The sequence below is a fragment of the Triturus cristatus genome, chromosome 5_1, assembly GCF_964204655.1.
Source record: "Triturus cristatus chromosome 5_1, aTriCri1.1, whole genome shotgun sequence".
NCBI lineage: Eukaryota > Metazoa > Chordata > Amphibia > Caudata > Salamandridae > Triturus > Triturus cristatus.
In genome coordinates this window covers 201,157,220-201,183,654 of record NC_140587.1, presented here as the reverse complement: position 1 = coordinate 201,183,654, position 26,435 = coordinate 201,157,220, and the positions used below count along the sequence as shown (strand labels likewise).

At 39.1% G+C, this 26,435-nt stretch overlaps 1 protein-coding gene across 9 annotated transcripts in view; it reads right to left on the bottom strand.

The window, feature by feature from the left end:
- The window catches only part of LOC146830635 (uncharacterized), a 310,983-nt gene that overhangs the window by 279,885 nt on the left and 4,663 nt on the right, over positions 1-26,435 (bottom strand). For 7 of the 9 annotated variants that reach the window (XM_085604816.1, XM_085604817.1, XM_085604822.1 and 4 more), the window contains exon 2: positions 2,894-2,977. The exons of the other annotated variants lie outside the window; for them this stretch is intronic. In XM_085604816.1, coding sequence (XP_085460942.1) covers positions 2,894-2,977 — 84 coding nt within the window. The remainder of the gene's footprint in view (positions 1-2,893; positions 2,978-26,435) is intronic. 9 annotated transcript variants of the gene reach the window in all.

The following is a 26,435-nucleotide window of genomic DNA, read 5'->3' as shown; positions in this document are numbered from 1 at the left end:
CAGGGCCTGACCCCTATTTTTTTTATTTTAAAAAATTGGAAGGGGGCCAATCCCGAGGTCATATTCGGCCCCGGGGACCCCACCCCCTGGGGAATCCAAAGGTTTTTAAAAAAATTAAATTATTGGAAGGGGGCTGCGTGGCCCCCCTCCTCAGGCCATTTATGGCCCCGGGGACCCCATCCCCCGGGGCCGCCCTTTCCTTTTTTTTGTATAATGGGGGAGGGGGGCCGCTCCCATGTTTTTAAAAAAAATTAAATTATTGGAAGGGGGCTGCGTGGCCCTTATCCCCAATTCCCCCATAGTCCCACCGGCTCCCCGCCTCCTGCAGGAGCCGGCATTACTTTTCCACACGGGGAGCTGCTAAGATGCAGCTCCCCATGTGGAAAAGCAATGTGGTTTGGATTTTGAAAGCGAGAGCAGGTTTTCTGCTCTCGCATTCAAAACCCAAAACAGAGTTTTCAATGACAGGGCGGGAGCCTCAGTAGCCATCACTGGCTCCAGGAGGGGGGCCGCGCTAATTTTTTATTTTCGCTGCCGGATCCACGGATCCTCCACGCATCCTGTACATCCCGCGATTTTTTGTTTTTTAAAAACATGCTTTTTGTGGCCGTGGGGGACCTTGTCGGACCCCCTAAGCAGGCCTAGGGGGTCAGGGTGTTTCTACCCTGCCCCCTTTTCTTTTTTTTGCATTTGTTTTACTGATTTCTTGTGCCTTCCTAAAGTGTTGACAGCCAATTAGAATGCAGCTCATGATCGGGAGGGTGCGTGGATCCTCCGTGCCTCTAAATATCGAAACTTTTATTTTTGATCTTCTCAGCAACTACTGAACGGATTTACACCATTTTTAAAAAGGTCATTTTCCGAGCCAAGCAGTACCTTTTTGCCAAATTTGGGGTAAATCCGTTCAGTAGTTTCGGCTATATCCTTGCATAAAGTTTCCTATGGGATTTTTTGACTCTTATTTTTTGAATTTCTCAGCAACTACTGAACGGATTCACACTATTTAAAAAAAGGTCTCTTTCTGAACCAAGGGCTACCTTTTTGCCAAATTTGGTGTAATTCCGTTCGGGCTGTAGTCGTGTCTAAAGTTTCCTATGGGAAATAACATGGAGAAAACGCGTTTTGAGACCCCCCTTTTTTCTCAGCCCCCGCTTGGCAAATCACCCCGAAACTTTTAGGATAGGAGCTGAACGGAGCGGGACCAATGTTTTAAAAATTTTGCGAAGATTCGTTAAGCGGTGCCAAGGTTATTGGGAAAAGAATAAACGCTTTTTGAATCGAAACAAGGTCCTAACTATAACAACCTACTGGTGACCGCCAGTAGGTAATATATATATATATACACACATATCTATCTATCTATCTATCTATCTATCTATCTATCTATCTATCTATCTCTCTATCTCTCTATCTCTCTATCTATCTATCTATCTATCCATCTGTAAATATATATATTTATATATATCAAGATATATATGTTTAAATATATACATATATATATATGTATATTATCTACTGGCGGTCGCCAGTAGATAGTTATAGTTAGGACCTATTTTCCATAGGAAATCCGCAACATTCTATTGGGAATTTCTTTGGCGCCGATTGACGAGTCTTCACGAAATTCTCCAAACTTTTGGCCAGCTCCGCTCCGCTCCTACCCTGAAAGTTTCATGGTGATTTGACCACCAGGGGCCGAGAAAAAAGGGGGGTCCCAAAACGCGTTTTCCCCATGCAATTTCCCATAGGATCGGTTGTCGCAGCTACAGCCCGAACCGCTGAACGGAATGACACCAAATTTGGCAAAGAGGTAGTCCTCAGTTCGGACTCGTGCTTTTTGCATATTTGGTGTGAATCTGTTCAGTGGTTCCTGAGAAAATGAGGGTAAAAAAGTTAGTGATATCTATGGCCGGGGAGGATCCGCGGACCCTACCCGCACCATCAGCGAACCCTCCCCGAACGGAGCGCGCACCCTCCCGATCGCGCACTGAATGCTAATTGGCTGTCGAGCGTCTGTCTACATTCGAAACCAGGAACTGTTGGCGGCCATTTTCTGCCTCGGTAGAAGCGAGGCTGAAGAAGCAAGGGGAATAAGTGCGTAAAAAATATAAAGGGGGCAGAGTGGAAATACTCTGACCCTCTAGAGGTGCTTAGGGGGTCCCAGAAGGACCCCCTGGGGCCCCCCTTATTTTTTTTTGTAAAAAGCGGCGAAATGCGCGCATGGTGCGCGCATCCTATCGCGTTGGATGCGCGGATTCTCTCACGGTGGGTTCACGGATCCAAGGAAAAAAAAAATGAAATTGTTGGGAGATAAAGATTAAGCTTAAGTGTTTTGTTCTTGGGTGGCTCTAAAAAGAGCCGTTGTGTTCATTGAGAGTTTTTGGTACTTATAAGTAAGTACCTATACAGAGTCTAAAGTTGTTGAGGAAGACCCTGTTTCCTTCATCAGTAAAGTGTACTCCATCTCTCCTATACATCTCTTGCATATGAAAGCGCAGATTGTTATTGTAAATGGACCCCATTCTGTAGTCTCAGAGAAAAGCAGACACTGATTTATTCACATGTTTCCTAGCTTTCTCAATCTGTGGACAAAAATGATCGGACCAGTTCCATTTCTGCCTTTGGCATATGTTAGAATACACAAAGGCAGTTTTATGGAAAGGTGAAATCAGTTGTGCAAAGGTGTCCTTCATAAGCATTTCCAGACCTACCCCAGTCAAAGTGCCTAGGTCATTGTCACCACAGTGCACTATTATGAGGTCAGGGTGTTGGATTTGCATGAAGGATTTCACCAATGGCATCAATTGGTGCCACTTTAACCCTCTCTGTCCAATCCATTTAATGTCTACATTTGGCAAACCTAGGTCTTTGTGAATGCCTTTTTTTTTCTGCATACCTTTGGCTCCAGAAAATGTAGCTGTGTCCCACAATCCACACTGTTAGCATCTTGTAAGGAGGTCTGGATGCACTCAGATGGTCTCTGTAAATGAAATGGCAGTTTGGAAAGTAAGATGTTTCTAAAATGGTGGCTAAGATACAATTTTGAAAAAAGACAAGAAATCATTGGTTGTTTGACAACCTTCTACACTGAAAGGTAGGGTGCATATTTCTGTTTTTAAAACGCTTGATTCTTATTGGTTAACAAAAACAGATTGTAAGGAACATTATATATGATAAGCTGATATGTTGAGAAGTCAAGCACACTTGCTGTTTTGATTAGCAACATTGTGTGTGCTGAACTTGTGACCTGTGTGCTCAGTACAGTGTTCCATGACCTGTTTCTATGGTAAGGGGCAGAAGGCAGATTGGGGGAAGGGTTGAAGTTTATGTCATTTGGAAAGGGTTGAAATGTTTAACCAATAGAAATGTGTGTTTGCTTTTGAATGTATGTGGGAAGGCATGTGATTTGATGTTTACATGTATATGTGTGGAAAATGAGAGGGAAACTTTGCCATTCTTTGGTTTTGCTGACAGGTGCACAGTGCAGAGATTATGTATAAGACAATCTGGTGTGTGACTGATATCTGGTGTGTGACTGATATGCTTCTTAATCTACAAAACATCTTGAAAGGTGAGTTATTTAAATGTGAGGGGATATATGTAGACTATTTTTATTTTAATCAGACTAATGTGTTTTTTCTGCTAAAGTGTAGGGAGTATTTTTTTTTCTCTACAATCTTATTGACAGTGTGTGTGCATGTAGAAACCATTTTGTGATAAGGATTTGTGTTTTTTCATGTGTTTGTAGACAGATAACTATGCAGTTCTTATATTTTGGTAGATTTAGAAACCACTTATTGTTTATGAATTTGTGAAATGAGTTATGTTTCTGTAGCAAAATGCAGTACTCCTTGTAGATGAAGAAATGTGTTTTGGTATAGCGTAAGGGATAGTGTTGTTTGTCTAGAATCACACAGAGAGCCTGTGTGCATTTGGGAACCACTGTGGAGAAGCGTTTGGTAACATCGTGCATTTGCTGACAGATAACTGTTTAGAAACTTGTCATGTTGTCAAGTTTTAGTAGCATTAGAAGACAGTTATGGCTTATGCTTTCATTAAATGAGTTAGGTATTGACAGTAAAGTGTAGTCGTGAAATATGTAGATTGTGTGCAGTTCCCTTACCATTTCCAGTGTAGTGAATGAGTTTTGGTAAACCACTAGGAATACTGGTGCTTGTCTAGAATCACACTGTGAGTCTGTGTGCATTTGGGAACCACTGACAGAAAAGCGTTTGGTAACATTGTGCATTTGCGGATAGAAAACTGTTTTGAAACCTGTCATGATGTCAATTTTTAGTAGCATTAGAAGCCAGTCTTTGCTTATGTGTTGATTAAATGAGTCAGGCATTGACACTAAAGTGTAGTCGTGAAATATGTAGATTGTGTGCAGTTCCCTTATCACTTCCAGTGTAGTGAATGAGTTTCGGTAAACTCATAGGAATACTGGTGCTTGTCTAGAATCACACTGTGATTCTTAGTGCATTTGGGAAACACTGTGAAAGAAGCATTTGGTAACATCGTGCATTTACTGACAGAAAACTGTTTTAAAACTTGTCATGTTGTCAAGTTTTAGTAGCATTAGAAGGCAGTTTTTGCTTATGCTTTGATTAAATGAGTCAGGCATTGACACTAAAGTGCAATCGTGAAATATGTAGATTGTGTGCAGTTCCCTTACCTCTTCCACTGTAGTGAATGAGTTTTGGTAAACTCCTAGGGATAGTGGTGCTTGTCTAGAATCACACTGTGAGTCTGTGTGCATTTGGGAACCAGTCAGAGAAGCGTTTGATAACATCGTGCTTTTGCTGACAGAAAACTGTTTTGAAATCTGTCATGCTGTGAAGTTTTAGTAGCATTAGAAGCCAGTCTTTGCTTATATGTTGATTAAATGAGTCATCCCTTGACACTGATGTGCTGTACTTATATATGTAGATTGTGTGCAGTTCCCTTACCCTTTCCACAGTAGTGAATGAGTTTTGGTAAAGTGCTAGGATAGTGTTGCTTGTCTAAAATCACGCTGTGAGTCTGTGTGCATTTGGGTAAGGATTGTGAGAGAAGCATTTGGTAACATCGTGTATTTGCTGACAGAAAACTGTTTTGAAACCTGTCATGTTGTCAAGTTTTAGTAGCATTAGAAGCCAGTCTTTGCTTATGTGTTGATTAAATGAGTCAGGCATTGACACTAAAGTGTAGTCGTGAAATATGTAGATTGTGTGCAGTTCCCTTACCTCTTCCACTGTAGTGAATGAGTTTTGGTAAACTCCTAGGGATAGTGGTGCTTGTCTAGAATCAGACTGTGAGTCTGTGTGCATTTGGGAACCACTGTCAGAGAAGTGTTTGGTAACATCATGCATTTGCTGACAGATAACTGTTTTGAAACCTGTCATGTTGTCAAGTTTTAGTAGTATTAGAAGCCAGTCTTTGCTTATGTGTTGATTAAATGAGTCAGGCATTGGCACTAAAGTGTAGTCGTGAAATATGTAGATTGTGTGCAGTTCCCTTACCTCTTCCACTGTAGTGAATGAGTTTTGGTAAACTCCTAGGGATAGTGGTGCTTGTCTAGAATCACACTGTGAGTCTGTGTGCATTTGGGAACCACTATCAGAGAAACGTTTGGTAACATCGTGCATTTGCTGACAGAAAACTGTTTTGAAACCTGTCATGTTGTCAAGTTTTAGTAGCATTAGGAGCCAGTCTTTGCTTATGTGTTGATTAAATGAGTCAAGAATTGACACTAAAGTGTAGTCGTGAAATATGTAGATTGTGTGCAGTTCCCTTACCACTTTCACTGTAGTGAATGAATTTTGGTAAACTCCTAGGGATAGTGGTGCTTGTCTAGAATCACACTGTGAGTCTGTGTGCATTTGGGAACCACAGTGAGAGAAGCATTTGGTAACATTGTGCATTTGCTGACAGAAAACTGTTTTGAAACCTGTCATGTTGTCAAGTTTTAGTAGCATTAGAAGCCAGTCTTTGCTTATGCATTGATAAAATGAGTCATGCTTTGACACTAAAGTACAGTACCGTGTAATATTGTCTTTACTGCCCCAGAACTGAAAATTTAATATTTTTACCCAGGCACTGTCCTAGAAGTAGTCTGATGATTTAGTCAGTTTCTAAGTACTTATGTTGTGAACCATTCATTACTGCTTCAAATGTCCATGCAGTATGCATGTAGTTCTCTAACCACCTACACAGTTGTTTTTCTCACCTTCAATTTTCTAGACAGTTTCCATACACTTCCAGGAAACACCCTATCACTCGCTTTGCAGTCCTCTAGTGACCCATTCAGGACCATGTACTAATCCATTCACTGTGCCAAAACCCAAACACTTATAAATTCACCAAGACACTCTCTTTCCAGTACTCTAATGATTCAGTCACTGCCTAAGTATTCATGCACTGAGCTAGGCCTTAGCACATGGACTTCTTCAAACCCCTATGCACTGTGCATGCAGTCTTCTAACCACCTAGACACTTGTCTTTCACAGTTTCAATTCCCTAGTGAGTATCCATACAGTCCAGCAAACATCCTGTCACTTCCTTTGCACTCTTCTAGTGAGCCATTCAGTACCAAGTACTAATCCATTCCCTGCGCCAAAAGCCTACCACTTATAAATTCACCCAGGCACTATCCTTGCTGTAGTCTAATCATTCAGTCAGTACCCAAGTACTCATGCAGTGAGCCAGGCCTTAGCACATGGACTGCTTTAAATGCCTATCCAGTATGCAATCAGTTCTCTAATCAGCTACACAGTTGTCTTTCGCAGCTTCAATTCCCCAGTTAGTATTCATACACTTTTAGCAAACACCCTGTTACTCACCCAGTGTGTCTCTTTTTAGTACTGTAATCATTCAGTTAGTTAGCATGTAGTCTTTTTGTGAGGTAGGCTTTAGTGCATGAACTGCTTCAAAGTAGTATGCATTATGTATGTACTGTTGTAATCATCGTCACACTTGTGGTTCAGGGCTTTAGTCTGTTTTTATATAAAATGTGTTTGTACAGTAATGGAATATTGTAAATTTGAAAGTTATTAATATACATTTATTTGTGACTCTTTTTTGCATATACTGTTTTTCAACGTTAAAATCGAGAAAGTATGCCAGAAAAAAAAAAGAAAAAGAAAAAAACAGAGACAGGAGGATTATTTGAAGAAACATCAACCACAAGTATTTAATGAAAAAGATAATGTGGCTAAAAGGAAAAAATCTTCTGGTAAGATCACAAAGCAATTTATTAAAAATGTTTGTAGGAGCAAACAGAATGTAGAGAATGCTGCAACTTCAAATAATTTTTTGAGTAAGAAAAAAAATCAAAATAAGAGGAAAAGTAAAAAAGCAAATGTTCAGTCAAAGGAGATAAAGTATGGTAAAAGAAGACAAAATCAGTATAAGGAATTACGCAAAAATATATTTTACAAGAGAGTAGTGCATAATTTGCTGAAAGATGTAAAGAAATATAAAAAGAGAGCTTTATTTTATAATAAGAAGAAGCATATTGAAAGCATTGTGGAAAAGGCTTTTGAAGTAAAAAGGAAACTGTTTATTTTAGTGTTGAACAGAATTTGATCACTAGATAAATCAATATATGTAATGAAGGCCAAAAGTAGGAGGAAAAGAGTTATTAATAAAAAAAAAAAAAAATTGTGATGTTTTTTTGGGAGAATGGAAACACAGTTCTAGTTCTAGTTCAGAACCTTTTTTAAATGAAGAGAGTTATTCACTAAGTGAAAAATTATTGTATGCAGTTGACACCAGTGGTAGAGGTTATGAGGTTAGTGATGGTTGTCCAATGGAGAAAGTGAAAATGGTTGAAAGAAATGCAGAAGAAGTGATAGCTGATGAAGTTTTAGGGAGACGTGCTAAAAACCCTGTGTACACTTGGGATTGCAGTACTGTTTGTAGTGTACGACAGGAATCTATTGAAAAATTATGTAGTTTTTTACGAGTCTATACTAAAAAAAGTGTAAAACAAAAGACTAAGCTGTTGCAAGGACTAGACCCTTGCAGAGTGAGAAAACATACTGGTTTGCAAGGTCATTATCTGGCTTGTCTTTCTAGGAAAGTTTGTGAAAGTGTTTTTCACCATTTCAGAATGCTGGCAGTACATCATACTCAAATGCGGAAGTTAGTGAGAAGGTTGTATTATGCAAAAAGTCCAGCACTAAAGTTAAGCGAGTTGAACAGTGCTCTTTTGCGTGGGTCAGTTTCAGATGTGAAGCAGGTCTGTGAGGATATTGAGTTTTGTTACTTTGGGCCTCAGCAAGAGAGTGAAGAAACTGACACATTAATAGAACAAAATGTTGAAGACAATGTAGAACCTGTAATTACAGAAAAAATTGAGGATGAAATCACAAAGTTTAAGGTAATTTCAGGTGAAAGACCAAATGTTCTTGTATTTGTTGTCGGCGAAGTCACTATAAAAATCAAACTAGGGGTGTCAATCTGTATTTTAAAAGTGAAATAGAAAATAATGATAAGTGGATGGAATTTGCAACTTATTTGTTGGTAGAGGATTGTTTTGATTTGGGAGGTGAGCAGCGTATTTGCAAATATTGTTATAATAAATTAGATGAGAATAAAATGCCTGCTAGAGCTGTTCATAATAATCTAGAGTTGGTTCCTGTTCCTCCAGAGCAGATAGATTTAAATACGTACGAGTCTATTCTGATACAATGTGTTCACCCTTTTCTGGCTATTGTTCGTATGGAGCCCAAAACAAGTAAATTACCTCCATCAGAGTTGCAAAGAGGATTGAAAGGAAGAGTTGTGTATTTACCATTAGATTTAAGGAAAAATGTTGAAACTATTGTTGTAGATCATACAGAAAATGAGCCACTAGTCATTCTAGTTAATGGTGTTCCTACTAAGAATAAGAAAATCTGGCAAGAGTTAGTGGATGTTAGAAAACTGCAAAAGGCATCATTGTATCTGATAAAAAATAATGAGTACTATAGAAATGTTTTTGTTGGAGAAGAAGAAATAGATTTAGCAGAAGATAGTGAAACATTAAGTGGACAAATTGAAAAAGTGAACATGTCCAGATGTGAAGAGATCTATGAACATTACAGTGTACATCCACTTCATTCCAAAGAGGTGATGGGGAATACAATTGAGTTGTTTCAAATGAAAAAAGCAACAGGAAGTCCCATGAGTGTATGGGAAGAGCGTTTGGAAGCTCGTTGTTTCCCGCAGTTGTTTCCAACAGGAAAAGGTGGACGATATGATGAACGTCCTGTGCAGATTCCTGCATCTGAATATCGGACAACAAGATTATATGCAGAAGATCCACGATTTCGACAATGTATCCCTTATATGTTTCATCTTCTGTTTGAAAGTGACTTGTCTGGACTTTTATATGCAGTAAATCACATTTTAAAAACTGGAATCCATCTGCAAAATGTAACTGCAAAGGATTTTATGGATAAAGTGCATCAGAGAGATGATCATTTAGAATCTCAGTTGGTTAATCTGATGGCATGTCAGCGTGGGACTAATGAATATTGGTACCGTTGACATGGAGAACTGAAATGCATACTACGGAACTTGGGAACTCCTACATGGTTTGTTACACTAAGCTGTGCTGAGTATGCTTGGGATGATTTACTTGAATTTCTTCGAGAGGCAAATTCCAATATAAATAATATTGAATACAAGACACCTGGTGAATTGTGCTCTTTGCATCCTGTCAATGTATGCAGATATTTCAATCATAGATTTGAAGCTATGATGTCTTTCATCTGCAATTAAAAGAATCCTCCTCTTGGAGAAGTTGTGGATTTCTTTTGGAGAAAACAGTATCAAGCAAGAGGTGCTCCTCACATACATATGTTACTATGGGTCAAGGATGTCCCCAAATTTGGAACAGATTCAGATGAAAGTGTTTTGTATTTCATTGAAGATTATGCTACATGTGCTGTACCAAATAGCAGAGAAGACAAAAACTTAAAAGAACAAGTCTTACGATTTCAAAGCCATAGGTGTGGATAATACTGTCGACGAAAGTACAAGTCAAAGGATAAGTTCTATACCAAATGTCGTTTTGAATTTCCACGTCCTATATTAGCCAAAGGAAGAGTGAACAGTTTCATGTCAGCTGTACGACATACCATCACAAGAAAGTCTCCGAAAAACACCTATAACTTAAGAAGAAGTGAAGAATCGAAATACATAAATGACAACCACCCAGTTATTTTACCCATGTGGAACGCTAACATGAATATTCAGTATGTTGCGGACAATTCTATTGCTGTTGCTCGATATGTAACATCTTACATTACTAAATCAGAAAAGACTGAATTGAAAGAAATGTGGGAAGAGATTTCTCACGACTAGAGTCTAAGTAAGAAATTATACAGTTTCAGTTTGAAAATGTAATCGCATCGTGAAATTGGAGCATATGAATGTTCAGATCAGTTATCATCTGCAAGTCTATATTCCAAAAGTAGAAGAATCATTTGGGTGAGTCTAGGTCTTGCAGGAATGCGAAATCGGGTACTGAAATCTGTTCAAGAAATTGAATATTTAGCAGAAAATGACCCTGAAAGTACAGATATTTTGAAAACCAATATGTTGGACACATACTATCCAAAGAGAAGTCATCATCTTGAGAACATGTGTCTCTATGAGATGTTGCAAAACTACACTTTTAAACGGAATATTACAGAGAATATCAACGATGGAAAATATGGAGTGATTGGTTCTGAAGGATGTCTGGTGAAACAAAGAAAAGGAAATTTAATTAATCACAGAAAACTGAGTTGCGACACTGCTGACAAATGGGAATTTTAGTATTTAGCCCTTTTGCAAATGTTCAAACCATGGCGTTCTGAACTGGAATTACTTGGAGATTTTCCCAGCTATGAAGATTCATTTAATGCTTGTAAAGATAGCATACAATGCAGTGCTTTCGCAAAATATGTGAAAATGTTGAATGATGAAATTGATCAAGAAGCTACAATTGCAGCTGAGATTGCTAGAGACAGTTCTCAAGATAGTCAAAGTTCTGCTGCACTGAGTCAAGATCCACTTGGACAACCAATTGTTGAAAATGAAGCAGCGATTGCCATGAATGAGGTGGAAACAGCAATGTATCAAGCACAAGAAGATGCAATACAGTTAGGAAACTTGGAAGAGCAACTAAATGTTGAACAGAAACAAATATATCAACAAGTGAAAGAGCAGATTGACCATGGATTACTTCATGAAAAGAAAGACTGCTCATGTACATCATTTCAACCTATCCGAATGTATGTTAGTGGTCAACCTGGAACAGGAAAGAATTTCTTAATTAAAGTAATTACAAGTTATCTGCAAAAAAAAACTGAGTCGCATTTGTCTTGTGTTGTCACTGCTCCAACTGGGTTGGCAGCACATGCCATTAAAGGAATTACATCGTTTACTAATGCTGCCAGTAGAGCATGAGAACAAATTGGAATACCACAAGCTATCTGGAGAAGCTTGTTGTGAAGTTTCAAGAGTCCTGAAGAAAATGAAACTTCTCATTATTGATGAGGTGAGCATGGTTTCAAACTTGATGCTTGCCTTTGTGCATTTAAGAATGCAGCAAATTCTTAAAACAGAGTATGACGTGTTATTTGGAGGAAAACACGTCATAGTTTTTGGAGATCTACTGCAACTGACACCGGTAAAAGGGCAACAGGTAATTAAAACACTTGCCCATGAAGATACCAGAAAATCTCTTGGCAGTGTTGGTAATGTGAACATTTGGAGTAATTTTGAATACAAAGAACTGACAACAAATATGCGACAGGCAAATGATGCTGAATATGGAAGTATTCTTCAAGATATAAGAATTGGAATTCTTTCAAAAAAAGGGAAAGAATCTTTGGAGAGTCGATTACTTTGCAATGTCTTTCCAAATGAAAATGCAGTTGCTGCAAAAGTGTACGTGGAAATTGCTAAAAATAAGTCAGTGATTTGCTTAATGCCAACACTGCGTGAGTGTTCAATATTCAACGAAGAATTATTAAAATTGGAAAATGAAGAAATTGTCAAAATGGAAGCCATCGATAAAATACTACATGAAGGTATCACTATTATTTTAACGGGTAAGTTGAGATTAAAACTAGATTGTTTAGAAAAAAAAAATCTAAAACTGCTAGTTTGGAAAAGACACTGTATGTGTGTGTAAACTGTCGGGTAATTTTAAGGCGTAATTTGGATGTAGAGAAAGGTTTAGTTAATGGTGCAATGGCCAAAGTGGTGGATTTTGTGAATTATCAGAAAAAAGAAGGAATTGAATTTTTTAAAATTAAATTTGATCAGATTGATGAAGTTAAAGAAATTGGTCGTTGTTCAGTTCGTTTTTTGCTTGTTATAGATTTATATGTCCGTAGGAAACAATTTCCATTTTCTCTGGCATATGCAGTGACTATTCATAAATCTCAAGGATTAAGTGTAGACAGTGCATTGGTGAACATTGAATCTACTGTATTTAAAGAGGGTATGGCATATGTTGCTTTGTCGCGATTCAGAACATTATCTGGTTTGTTTTTGATTGATTTTGATGAGACAAAGGTTACTCCAGATGCAAACTGTGTAAAAGAGTATGTTAGGTTAAGAAGGGTGTATGCTCCAAATTTAGGTCAATATCGTGTATTTGAAAAGCATGTGGTTGGTCAAAAAAGAAGGTTAGAGAATATCTGTTCTGAAGGTATCAAGAAAAGAAAAGAACAAGATAATGTTGTGATTGCAGGTAAAAAGAAATTGGACACTGTTGGAGAGATTGTTGGTTATCAGTTTGAAAATAGTTCTGGTGTCAACTGCTATGCTAATGTAGTGGTCAATGTTGTTTTTTATCTTGAAGATTTGCAAGAGCAAATTATGGAGAATCAGCAAAAAAGATTTTGTTCTCTGTTGCACTCTGTTTATGAAAAATTGGCAACAGATAGAAGTAAAATACAATCTGTTTCAGATGTTCGTAGTCTTTTGGATGTATGTTCTGGTTCTACACAATTTACACAAAATATCCAACAAGATGCTCAGGAATTTTTAATGTATATGCTTACCATTTTTGAAAATGAAGGTGTAGAAATAGAAAATATTTTTGGCCTTTCTTACAAATGGGAACATCATTGTGAAAATTGCACGTATACATGTAGCACCAATGTAGACACTGAGAGATTTCTGTATTTAACATTACCAGACTGTAAATCAGTGGCTTTCAATAAATTAGTGAAAGGTGCAAATCAAAACATGAAGTGTAGCCAATGTAAATCAGAAATGTTATCCACATTATTGTTAACAAAATATGGAAAATACATAATTTTAATGATGCAACGTTGTACTGCTGATGGAAGAAAATTGGATACTTTAATAAAACAATTTGTAGCAGCACAAATATAAATATCAGGAAGGACTTTTGTAGCAATTGCAATAATTTTCCATGATGGTCCTTCCACCACATCTGGACATTACACTGCCTATCTAAAATGTGACAAAGGCTGGACACTTTGTAATGATGCCCAGTTGGTTTTCAAACAACGTTTGCCTAGGGAATTACAAAATTCCTACCTAATATTTTTGAAGCCAAAGTTTTAGGAAGCTAATTCACTCTCTGAGGAATTTATTATTATAATTTAATAGAACTACCATTGGACAGTTTACATAAAGAAGAAGTGCAAAAATACCATTTGGCCTCAAGGAAAGGTATATTTTTGAATTATGGACTTTTTGGTGGTCATTTATTCGGTGATTATTTTAATGTGGCAACATTTACAGTTTTTATAAGTTAAAGTTATAAAATTTTGTAATCTGTAAGCATTTCATATGTGTATGATTTGTATTTTCTGGTATTTTACTGAGAATAGTATGTTGTTGTTTTTTTAACAATCTTTCTGATTGTTTTTTTTTTGCCCGCTGTTAAGTGATGAGTACCATTGAAATCACTATTTCGAGTGAAATTCAATATATTCTGAGAACAGCAAAAAAGGCAAACAAATTACTTTGTGGAAATTATGTTGTGTTGTAAAAAATGTATTATTATATGTTATAATTTTTATTTTATTTTCTTTCACAGATCCAAATTTTAAAATGAACAATTTTTAAGAATTTATATTTGAGAGAAAATAGGCAAAAATGAATAACATTTTTTATTCCTATTACTGTGAAGGTAAGTTTAACTAAGTCTCAATATGGAGAATGAAGAGGCCTGCAAGAATCTACAAAGTTGAAACAAGTTTCTTAAAACACTTTGTTTATGTAGTTTTGAAATTTGACCATAATCAGATATCAAGTGACCTGCAAAAAAAGAGATTTGAGGGGTTCATAATATTTCATCTTTTTAGCTGTTGAAGGACCGCAATTATTTCAATCATTCTTCTTTGAACATCTTTGCAGTCAAAATTCCGTGCTTACCTTTTTTCATTCGCGAGGAAATTTAAAAACGGAAATATGTCACTTTTTGTAACATAGTTATTGTGTAAGATATTCTTTCATATTTTCAAAGAGAGGAAAAGGCACTCTGTGCACTTTTTATACTCCATGAAAATATAACTTCATCATGCAGACCACTTTTGGATGAAAGGGTGTTCTATAAGTGTTGTTGTGCATGATTGCACTTAATACTCATAGAACAAGACACATGAACTTCGGACATCGGAACAACACTTGCCGCCTACCTGTGGGGGAACTCTTCCTAGCGCTTCGGAGCTGGCGTTGCTGCCGCTGGGAAATTCCTTGTTGTGTCTCCCCGCCGCCACCGACACCTCTCGCGGCCGGAGACCGGAGACCACAACCCCCAGAGTGCCTTGCGCTTCACACGCGCCGGAAGGCACATAAAAGAGCGACGCTCTTGCTGCAGAGCGGGAACTTCGGACATCGGACATCGGAACAACACTTGCCGCCTACCTGTGGGGGAACTCTTCCTAGCGCTTCGGAGCTGGCGTTGCTGCCGCTGGGAAATTCCTTGTTGTGTCTCCCCGCCGCCACCGACACCTCTCGCGGCCGGAGACCGGAGACCACAACCCCCAGAGTGCCTTGCACTTCACACGCGCCGGAAGGCACATAAAAGAGCGACGCTCCTCCCACATCGCGGGACGCGCGCGGGCAGCGCCGGGAGAAGCCCGGGACAAGGGCGGGACCGTCTGTGGCCGTCAGTGGTCTACAGTGGTCGGGCGGGCCACCCCTCTAACATTTACATCTTGTCTGTGGTGAGTTGGAATTGTCTCCTATCATGGAGTTTGTCAATGATGGTATCACACAGGAGGATTTCCCGTTCCCCCCTGCTACATTTGAGTCCCTACTTGAAAATGCACTGAACTTGGTATCAAGTGAAATAGCTGACACTGAAAAGAGAATGTCTATGAGCTGCATTAACAACAGTATTCAGCCGACACCATTGTCAAATAGCCCTGGGATTCCACTATCGCCGGCCGTTGTAATTACAAAACCGGTATTGGTACTAACACCACCCGTATCCTTGTTGTCTGAAATTGCTCCCTCTATTACAATTGCCTCCCAGGATGACGTTATTACCTTGGGTTCTACGGACATCAGCAATAAACAGGGAGGGGAAAAACGTAAAAGGGGCATTACTAAACCCAGTGCCAATAAAAGGAAACAACTCCCACCTAGCAAGAATCAGCCTACGCCCCAGAGCCTGTGGAATAAACAAAAATTTACTGGGGCACAAACTACTTATGCTGTGGATAAAGACCCTGTGGTTGCGGATGATGATATTCCTACCGCAACCACTACTGACTCAAGTGGGACCACTAACACTATATGGACCCAAACAACACTAATGGGAGATAATTATCATCTCTCGAAACAGAATGGGAACCTTATAGAAACTATAGTGGATACTATTTTTAATCGTCTGGAGAAGCAAATGATCAATCAATTTAATAATATTTTTAAAAGACTTGATAGATTAGATAACCTGGTTAAAAACGAAGAAGCAAAAAGAAAGGGGTCTGCCAACTTGGATCGTATCAGAGCTGACCGTCTTGTAAAACAACTTGAATCTGTAAGCAACACTCTGTCAGTAAAGAAACAGGAAGTTCCAACTTTACCGGGCGGGGGCACGAGCAACCCTGGAATATTATCCCACTCAACTGTACTACCTATAATTCAACCCCGATCTGCTAATGGAGGGAAGAACATGATAAAACCCAATCTACCTCCCAAATCTACCCCAACGCCTGCACCCAGACAAACTGCCCCTTCCATTAGTATTAATAAAAATGCCAGTAACCACAAAAACGGTTCCATCCAACCTATAACGGCTACCAGACCAACTGCTGTTAACAATAAAGGTACTGGGCAACCAGGAACAAGCAAGCCTTTTAAACATCAAGGGCCTGCCTTACATCTGCCACCGGATGCCTGTCCCTTTGTTCTAGTCCTTGCAGGAGTACCACCGTTGAGGGAGGATCAGGGGGAATCATGGGTGCAACTGCAAAACAAATGTATAGACTGGCTAACTAAGCAGAAAGGTGTCGGATTCGATATCTCAAGAGAGATTTTATCGGCTCATAGGGTGTCTTGGGTCGGCCCCTTAATTAAAGATAAGGAAGGTGACTGTATCGTCCTCAATTTTAAAAACCCTGGTACTGTAAGATTTCTACTCAACAGGAATGGTAACTGCTCTGCCACTTCTACGGTTGTAACTATGTTACCTTTGAGTTACTTTTACAGACAACCTACAATGCAATCACGGCCACCCTTAATGCAATTTCAACCACCATCAATGCATTTCCAGTCACCCCCTTTGCAATTCCAGTCAGCTCCATTTCCATTCAATATGTTTAACAGATTCGCACCTTTGTCAAATTTGGACATGTTAGACTGACCCTTATCGACTAACTTAGTCGAATTATCCTTGGCATCAATCACTGAAACCCTGGAAGTCCCACAACCCTTGCCTTGGACTGTAGAGAGAGAAAAACCCATGAACCAAAGACTATTGCCCCAGGATTCCGAATTATCTTTTGTAAGTTGGAACATAGCGGGACTTAATACTAAAATGAAAATCAAAGAATGGTTAGAATGGGTTAAAAATAACTGTGACATACTGATGCTACAAGAGACCTGGTGTATAACTACACCTGCAATGGAGGGTTTTTGCTGTTATAATTTGAAGGCCTCTACTTCACCTATGGGACGTCCCAGTGGGGGTTTATCTATCTGGACTAAAATAAAATCCGGGGTACAAACCAAATTGATCCCTACTCCGGGTAAATGTTTTATGGCTATGAAGTACATCAACAGGATGAAATTATGCATAATTAATTTTTATAATAATGATTTTGTTACTCGTCCTAATGACAATTTTTTGTCATTGTTTAATTTTATTGATGAAATCATGGAGGGGCAGAAGTATGGGCTCTTTGATGGCATTTGCATCGGAGGGGATTTTAATGCTCATATGTACCGCAATAGTCCATGCAGAAACGGTGAAGAGTTGAAAAACCATCTAGCCTCCCGTGATTTAGTAAACGCAATGGAAATTGCTGGTTCTAGTGCAAACAACATACTAACACCTACATATATAGGCCAGGGCTGTGCTTCTACGATAGATTATATATTTATCTGTCCCACTTTGTGTGATATAATTTTAAAAGCAGAAGTCATCTGTTCCGCATACAGTGATCACTACCCGCTTAGAATATACTTAGATAATCCACAGACCACGAAGGTTGCACCGAGAGCAGAGTTGGGGGCACAAAATTTGGCTCTATCTACCGACAGACTAAGATTAATATGGAAAGGGGTGGACAATAAAGACATTCTAGCTAGAGTAATCAAAAAATACCCTACGGTTGTAGAGACCTGTCTGTCGCACATTAGCTCAGGCGACGATGTGGTCATTGCTTTTGGCAATCTTTGTGGGGCTATTAAAAGAGAATCCTCTAAACCAACTAGGCCTAATATAGTTCAGGGCCCTCGCTGGTTCGACTCCTCCTGCTCTAGGGCCAACAGGGACCTGAGGGCGGCCCTAAAAATCAATCCTAGGGACACTCAACTTGTGAGAGAATTAAGATCAAAATACAAATCTGTGTTACGTATTAGATCTGAGGCCCTAGTGATTAATCACTGGGAATCTCTCACGCGTTCCGCCTCCTTAAAAGACACGACAGGTTTCTGGAGAGAAGTCAAGTCCCTCAGATCTTTTGGCTCTAACATCAAACCAATCAACTGCAATATAACCGGTGAGGTGTGGGTAGAACATTTTTCTAAAATTTATGCTATATTACCCACTTCCTCAGACACTATCCCCCTATCCAACACCGTTGATCGATTGAATTTTTCAATATCCGAGGTCGAGGATGCTATATTTGAGAGTGCCAGCAATAAAGCCCCAGGCCCGGATGGTCTCTCTATCGACCAGATTAAATCTGCAATCAATTTTTGGGCCCCCTTATTATGTAACTTATTTAATAATTTGGCTGACAGCTCAATTCCCGCTTCTTGGTCGAACAGTGTCATCGTACCGATATTTAAAAAAGGTGACAGGTCGGATCCTGCCTGCTACCGCCCGATTTCACTGATCGATAATACGCTAAAAGTTCTAGGAAGGGTAATTTTTAAAAGGATAAGAAACTGGGCTGAGGATAATAATGTCTTACACTGCAGTCAATTGGGATTCAGAAGCCATGTGGGTACTGTTGAACAATGCCTTAATTTGAATTTGATTATGGCCAAATATACTATTGTTAAAAAGTCACCGCTTTATTTAGGTTTTATGGATCTGAGTTCCGCATTTGATTTTGTTAATCGTTCTAGGTTGTGGTCACTTTTGCTTGATTATGGTTTGGATGACTCACTGGTATATTTTCTTTCTTATTTACATAGGGATCTAAAAGGCAGAGTACGTATTAATAACGATGGTGAATTATCTGATGATATTTTTATTAGCAGAGGAGTTAGACAGGGCTGCGTACTCGCCCCACTGCTTTTTATTTTATATATTAATGGGTTGAGCTGCTCCCTGAGCAAGAATACTAAGGATGTACCAATTATAAATGGTTCCCCCATTTCTACCCTACTTTATGCGGATGACGCTGTATTAATGGGGCGTACCCCGAATGCTTTACGCACTTTAATCAATGGGTTTGTTGCTTTTATGTCCAATTTGGGCTTAAGTACCAATTTTAAAAAATCTTTCATTATGAACTGTGGACCCAAAAAGTACAACATTACTTCTATTAAATCAGGGGACAATATATTAAAATGCACCAGCACCTTCCCTTATCTAGGGTTACTATTCTCTAATACAGGATCATGGCAGCCACATGCTACCTATGCGAGAAATAAAATTGGTAAATCGATCAATTCAATTTTATCTCTCCGACAACCCAAACTGGCTGATGTCATTTCCCCCCTGCTCAACATTTATCGTACCCAATGCCAACCAACTGGGACATATGGAGCAGAAGTGTGGGGTTATTGTAACAGCACGTCCCTCCAGTTGGAGGAAAATAGATTTTGTAGAAGGGTACTGGGGGGAGTTCCCTGTGCGCCAACATTTATTTGTCATAATGAACTTAGGCTGCCATATATTGCCGATTTTATTAGATCAAGGCCCGCGCTTTTCTGGATAAAAATATGGTCCAATCCAGCCGCATCCTTAACGCGCAGTATAATATCCGATTGTTTATTACACGAAAGATCTCACCTTATACCCTGGTTAAACGCAGTCAACAATAGCCTGTTGAGTGTGGGACAAGGCTTGTTGTTCAGCTCCCCTAACACCATTGCCCCCGCTCACAAGAACGGTGTAAAACGGGCACTGTTTGATTTATATAAGGAGGAACGAAGGAGATCCGAACTGGTAAAACCTGTCGTGATTAAATATCTGCAATTAACTGATCCAGACAATGATAACCTAAACAAGCCCTGTAGATACCTGTCAATCCCAATTGGAAGATGGAACCGGAGCCTTTTATTTAGGTTCCGGGATGGAAGCATTGTTAATCTACTAAGCTTCCCTCTTGGCTATAATAAAAGTTTAGAAAAGCTGGATTGCCTTTGTGCAGAGGGTGGAAAACAAAGCTTGCTGCACTATTTCTTCTTCTGTGGCCATTACAAGTTGTATACCCGCCAATATTTAATGCCGATTCTCCGTAAATATAACCTAAGGGACTTCAATCTGGCATTGAGATTTCTACAAATGTTGTCAACAGACGAGGTTATACATACTGTAAATTGTTTTATAAAAGCCTGTGTAAGATCTAGGGCAAGCATGGAACACACATAATGGTCACTGAATGTATATTGCACCTTACCATTCTAATATAAATTGAATATAGAATCAATTATATGTGTGTTTGGATCTGTATGATTATTATGGAAGTGGATAAAGTGGAATCCACAAACTACATATTTTAATAGACCATGTATTCCTTATTATGTACTAAGCACTTTATGTTATACATGCTACTCAAACCCAATTGAAAATCTTGTCCTTAAAAAGACTATGTATACCCTTATTATGAACTTTGCACTTTATGTTATATATGCTGCTCAAACCCAACTGGAAATCTTGTTCTTAAATTTTTATATATGTTTTTATGTTTTTTAATCTGTATGCACTTTTATGGATGTACTAATTCCGAATAAAGATCATTTGAATTGAAAAATTGAAGACACATGTCTAGATTTATTAGAAATCGTAAATCTCGATATGTGTGTGAATGGTGCACCATTCTACAATTGGTGTAGGAAAGCACAACAAAGAGAATTGTTTTCATTTCTCCACATTTTTATTTCTTCAATGCATGCTGAAATGTTCAGCATACATTGAAGGAGAAAAATGCATTTTCTCATTGTTTTTGTACATAAAGGTGTGTCTTCCTGTAGAAAAACAAACAGCACATGACACATATCCTCGCATAATTGTGCAAGGGTGCCTGTGTCACCACATGGCTGCAGTTTAAGCAGCTGTGCAGAGAGAAGCATAGATTTGCAACATATTTATGTACATATGTTGCATCCCTGTGCTTCGGAAGTACTACAGCACACAGCAGATAAAGAGGTTACTGTGTGATGCTGCAGCACTTCCTTATAGTTCTGCACTTATACATTCACCATACGCTACTAATGCATTCATTCAGTCAATTACGTACTACACAGACATTCATCTAAACTTTCACACACTAACAAAGAAATTTAGCTCTTTTTTTAAACCAGGAAAGTTAGTTCTTAAAAAACCTTTTTTTCTTCTTCTTTCTTCTTTTATGTTTTTTTTGGGTTTTTTGAACAATTTTGTGTTTGTTTTGGTTTTTCTGAAAAAAAAAAAGCAAAAAACAGGAGAAACCAAACAATGAACTTCAGGGAACAGTAAAAAAAAAAAAAAAAAAAATAGCAAATATGACTTTCATGCTGGCGGCAGATGAGGTCGATTGACTGCTCGCCATAGCACAAAGTCTTATTGCACTTAGTGCAGAGCACTTTTAAAAATTGAAATTGAGGACGGATGTCCAAGGTTTGGTCTGAGGGATGCACTCTTGACGTGCTCGGCTGCGATGAGGTGGATGGCGCAGGAGCAGGAGTGTCTCTCATGCGTCGGCACTCTTCACGTGCAAGATTGTTTGGATGAAGGCTCCTCATGTGCTTCATCATACTTGCCGTGCCGCAAGAGTATTTCTTGGTGGGATCCCCTCTCTATAAGTCTCTTTTGCAAATCTTAAATGTGACCAAGGTGGCATTGGTCTTATTCTGTCCTTCGGGAAAAGTAAAAAATTTCCACACCACTGAAGCAAAACGTTTTTTCTGTGGTTCCTCCGGCAAAATTTCTTCATCAGAGGTTTGAGGTGATGCAGGTGATGCCTGCTGCCCTGAAGCCATTTTTGGTTGCAAAAAGTTAGAACTAAGTGTATACTTAGTCTAAAAAAATCTTCTTCTGTCCAAAGAGATGGTTCTCCAAAGAAGCTCAAAGAAGAATGATTGAAATGGGTGGGGTCTTTCAGTAGTTAGAACAGGAAGTGTAATGAACCAATCAAATCTCTTTTTTTTGCAGGTCACATGGGATCCGCGCACTGTGCGCTTACGCAGCACGCACCCAGCGCGCATCCGCGAAATTGAATTAAAAAGAAATATAGGATTAGATGTCAAAATATATTAGTTTTAAGACTAGTTTAGAGTTAGTCTTCAATTAATATTCACATGCAATACATAAATATGTGTTTTTAAATGTTAAATACTTCGCGGGATCCGCGCACCCATCGCGTCACGGACGCATATGACGCATCGCGGAAGCGCGTAAACGTCGCGTTACGTACATCGAACGTGTCGCGTATAGGCTGGGAGTCGCGTACCGGTCGCATAGCGATCGTGCACTAAACACGTACCCAACGCATACCATGCACAGATGTTATCGCTTACAGATCGTGAACGGTGCGCATAGGGTGCGCGGATCCATAAACATTGAAAAAAATATATATCTAAAATAAAGCTTTGCACTTATAGTTGAAAAAATATTTTGAAAAATATAAAAAAAATATGTTTGAAAAACACATTAAGTTCAAATAATATTTTTTAATTTTTAAAAGAATTAATTGAAGAAATATGTTTAAAAAATGATGATAAAAAAGTATTTAAAAAAAAAGAAAATGACACACTGAATTTGAAAAATATAGAAATGCAATCAAAATCATTAAACATGATATCTTTAGAGATAAGTTATTGATAGAAATTAGCATTTAAAAAACCTTTGAAATTCACGGAAAAAAACGTAGGTTTCATGCATGTTATAGTTAGGAATTGGCATTTAAAAAAACTTTGAAATTCACTGAAAAAACCAAAGGTTTCAGGGGAGTTATAGTTAGGAATTGGCATTTAAAAAACCTTTGAAATTCACTGAAAAAACCATAGGTTTCAGGGGCGTTATAGTTAGGAATTGGCATTTATAAAACCTTAGAAATTCACTGAAAAAACCATAGGTTTCAGGGGCGTTATAGTTAGCTGGACATTTCCCTCGTACAAAACCCTAGAAATTCCCCTGTTATAGTTAGTTCAGCTAAGTATAACTCGCGCCCCCGCAATGCACTGCTGATGACGTCACATATTACATCACTCATGACATGGTCAGTGACATCTCAAATGACATCACTGATGACATCATCCATGTGATAAATTAGTGCATCTTCTCACACCCTAATATAACCTTTGATACACCGACTCAAAATTTCAGACGGCCATTTGACAACCATAGATACTCCAATACCAATAACTACTCACCCACTCATTGACTTTTAGGTCTACATACATCTCCACTCACTCACCTGTACAGTCACTCATACTTACAGTCACTCTGTGCATTTATACATCTATATAGACACTCACACACCGCCAATCATCCGTTGAGGTACTGATACATCTAGTCAGTCATGAAAATAATTAATCACAGTAAAATTTACTCACTTACACAGTTAAAAACACTCAAGTTCACTTACTCATAAAAATACTAACAAATTCTGTGTCTTCCTGCAGAAAAACAAACAGCACATGACACAGATATCCTTGCACTATGGCGCATGCAGCCACTCCCAAAATCACACACTCTCATATATAGATAGTTATATACTCTTACACACATATACACTGCGTTTCACATATGTAGTTACTGACACATGTACAACTGAGATATACATTCAATCACTAACACACCTATACATACACTCACCCAACCATACAGTCCATCACAGATGCACTCTTAAAAACATGCACCCACTAAATCACCCACTCACACATCTAGTCACAGAGTCACACACACCCTACCCATACAAACACTCAGGCACCCATAGAGATACTCAGACAACCAATCAATAACCCATATAGACACTCATATAGCTATTCACAAAACCATGCAGCCACTTATACACCAACACACAGACACATACAGACATTCACACAGTTTAGTCACTAGTCTGCAGTAAGATACATTTAATAACTCACTTATGGAGTCAGTTACGCACCTAGAAAATCACCCATTCACACACTTATACACCCACTCATTCTTCCATAGGCCTTTCACTATAAATATATAAAACATATTTAAACTTTTAAGAAAAACACACATTCACTGGATGATGTCATCAGTGACGTCATCAGTGATGTCATTTGATATGTCATCAGTGATGTCATCAGTGATGTCACTGACCATGTCATGAGTGATGTAATATGTGACGTCATCAGCAGTGCATTGCCGGGGCGCGAGTTATAGTTAGCTGAACTAACTAATATAACAGTGGAATTTCTAGGGTTTTGTATGAGGGAAATGTCCAGCTAACCAGAACGCCCCTGAAACCTATGTTTTTTTCCGTGAATTTCTAAGGTTTTTTAAATGCCAATTCCTAACTATAACGCCCCTGAAACCTATGGTTTTTTCAGTGAATATATATATATATTTATATATAGACATATATGTATATATATCCTCCGTACTCCTTTCTTCCAGCGGTTCACTACTCGGAACCAAAAAAGGCACGAACTCCACTTTGTAAGTGCAATCTTAATTTATTTTTCTGTGCATAGCCACCATGACGCGTTTCGAACCACCAGGGTCCTTGATCACATGACACACTACGTTTTTTCTCTCTGTTTTTAAAGTGACAAAGTACTTTTTTTTTTCTCTCCCAAACATGGTGAAACTGGAAAACAGACTACCCGTATGTTTTCCACATCTACACTTTGAGGTTTCATCTCTGTTTACAAAATACCAGTCTATTTAGATCATATATATTTACATAATGTTGACAATTTTGTAAGGAGGTTCCTGTGATATTTCAGCGCGGTGGCCAGAGACGCGCTTCAGAGGCCCCCGCATCATCAAGTTGGCCTGGTTCCCACTGGCTTCTGCTGTGGCAGATTTCTTCGTTTTCCAAGGGATTGGATGTACCAGAGCCCACCTCCGTGTTTGAGAAGAGTTAGGGCGGTGTTGGAGTTATTAACTCCACGCTGGGCGATGCAACTGTCAGATTTGCCCCGCCGAATGGATTTCTGAACTGGGGGTTGATGCGTTTGGGGACCCAAGGGGGTGCCTGAGTTCAAGTATCTAACAAGCAGGAAATTGGTTTTATCGTCATTGTGATACCCTGCATTCCGCATAATCACTGGATTACCCCCGCTATACCTACCTGGTTACAAAACAGCATTCTGGGACTTGCAGTTCACACGCACCATTTGATCTGCAACAGGTGAGCTAAGGCATCTGCTTTGGGTTGGAGCGGACCACAACCAATCCTTTTGTGGCAGGACATTGGAATAAACGATGGCGTGCACACCTCCTGAATACTGCTGGCGCTGAGGAAGGCTTACCTAGCCGAAATGCATTCGCCGTTGCTGTACCATGTTAAATAAAGATGCCTCCATGGTTTCCCCTACTGCGGCCTCTTCTCTTTCTTTGGAGGAGGTTCCTGTGATATTTCAGCGCAGTGGCCAGAGACGCGCTTCAGATACCCCCGCATCATCAAGTTGGCCTGGTTCCCACTGGCTTCTGCTGTGGCAGATTTATTCGTTTTCCAAGGGATTGGATGTACCAGAGCCCACCTCCGTGTTTGAGAAGAGTTAGGGCGGTGTTGGAGTTATTAACTCCACGCTGGGCGAGCTGAACTGTCAGATTTTCCCCCGCCGAATGGATTCCTGAACTGGGGGTTGATGCGGTTGAGGACCCAAAGGGGCGCCTGAGTTCAAGTATCTAACAAGCAGGAAATTGGTTTTATCGTCATCGTGATACCCTGCATTCCGTATAATCACTGGATTACCCCCGCTATACCTACCTGGTTACAAAACAGCATTCTGGGACTTGCAGTTCACACGCACCATTTGATCTTCAACAGGTGAGCTAAGGCATCTGCTTTGGGGTGGAGCGGACCACAACCAATCTGTTTGTGGCAGGACATTGAAATAAACGATGGCGTGCACACCTCCTGAATACTGCTGGCGCTGAGGAAGGCTCACCTAGCCGAAATGCATTCGCCGTTGCTGTACCATTTTGAATAAAAATGCCTCCATGGTTTCCCTTACTGCGGCCTCTTCTCTTTCTTTGGAGAAGGTTCCTGTGATATATATAGACATATATGTATATATATCCTCCGTACTCCTTTCTTCCAGCGGTTCACTACTCGGAACCAAAAAAGGCACAAACTCCACTTTGTAAGTGCAATCTTAATTTATTTTTCTGTGCATAGCCACCATGACGCGTTTCGAACCACCAGGGTCCTTGATCACTTGACACACTACGTTTTTTTCTCTCTGTTTTTAAAGTGAAAAAGTGCATTTTTTTCTCTCTCCCAAACATGTTGAAACTGGAAAACCGACTACCCGTATGTTTTCCACATCTACACTTTGAGATTTCATCTCTGTTTACAAAATACCAGTCTATTTAGATCATATATATTTACATAATGTTGACAATTTTGTAAGCATTGGATTTAGTCTTTGATACCAGTTTCAATACTACTTTGTGCAAATTA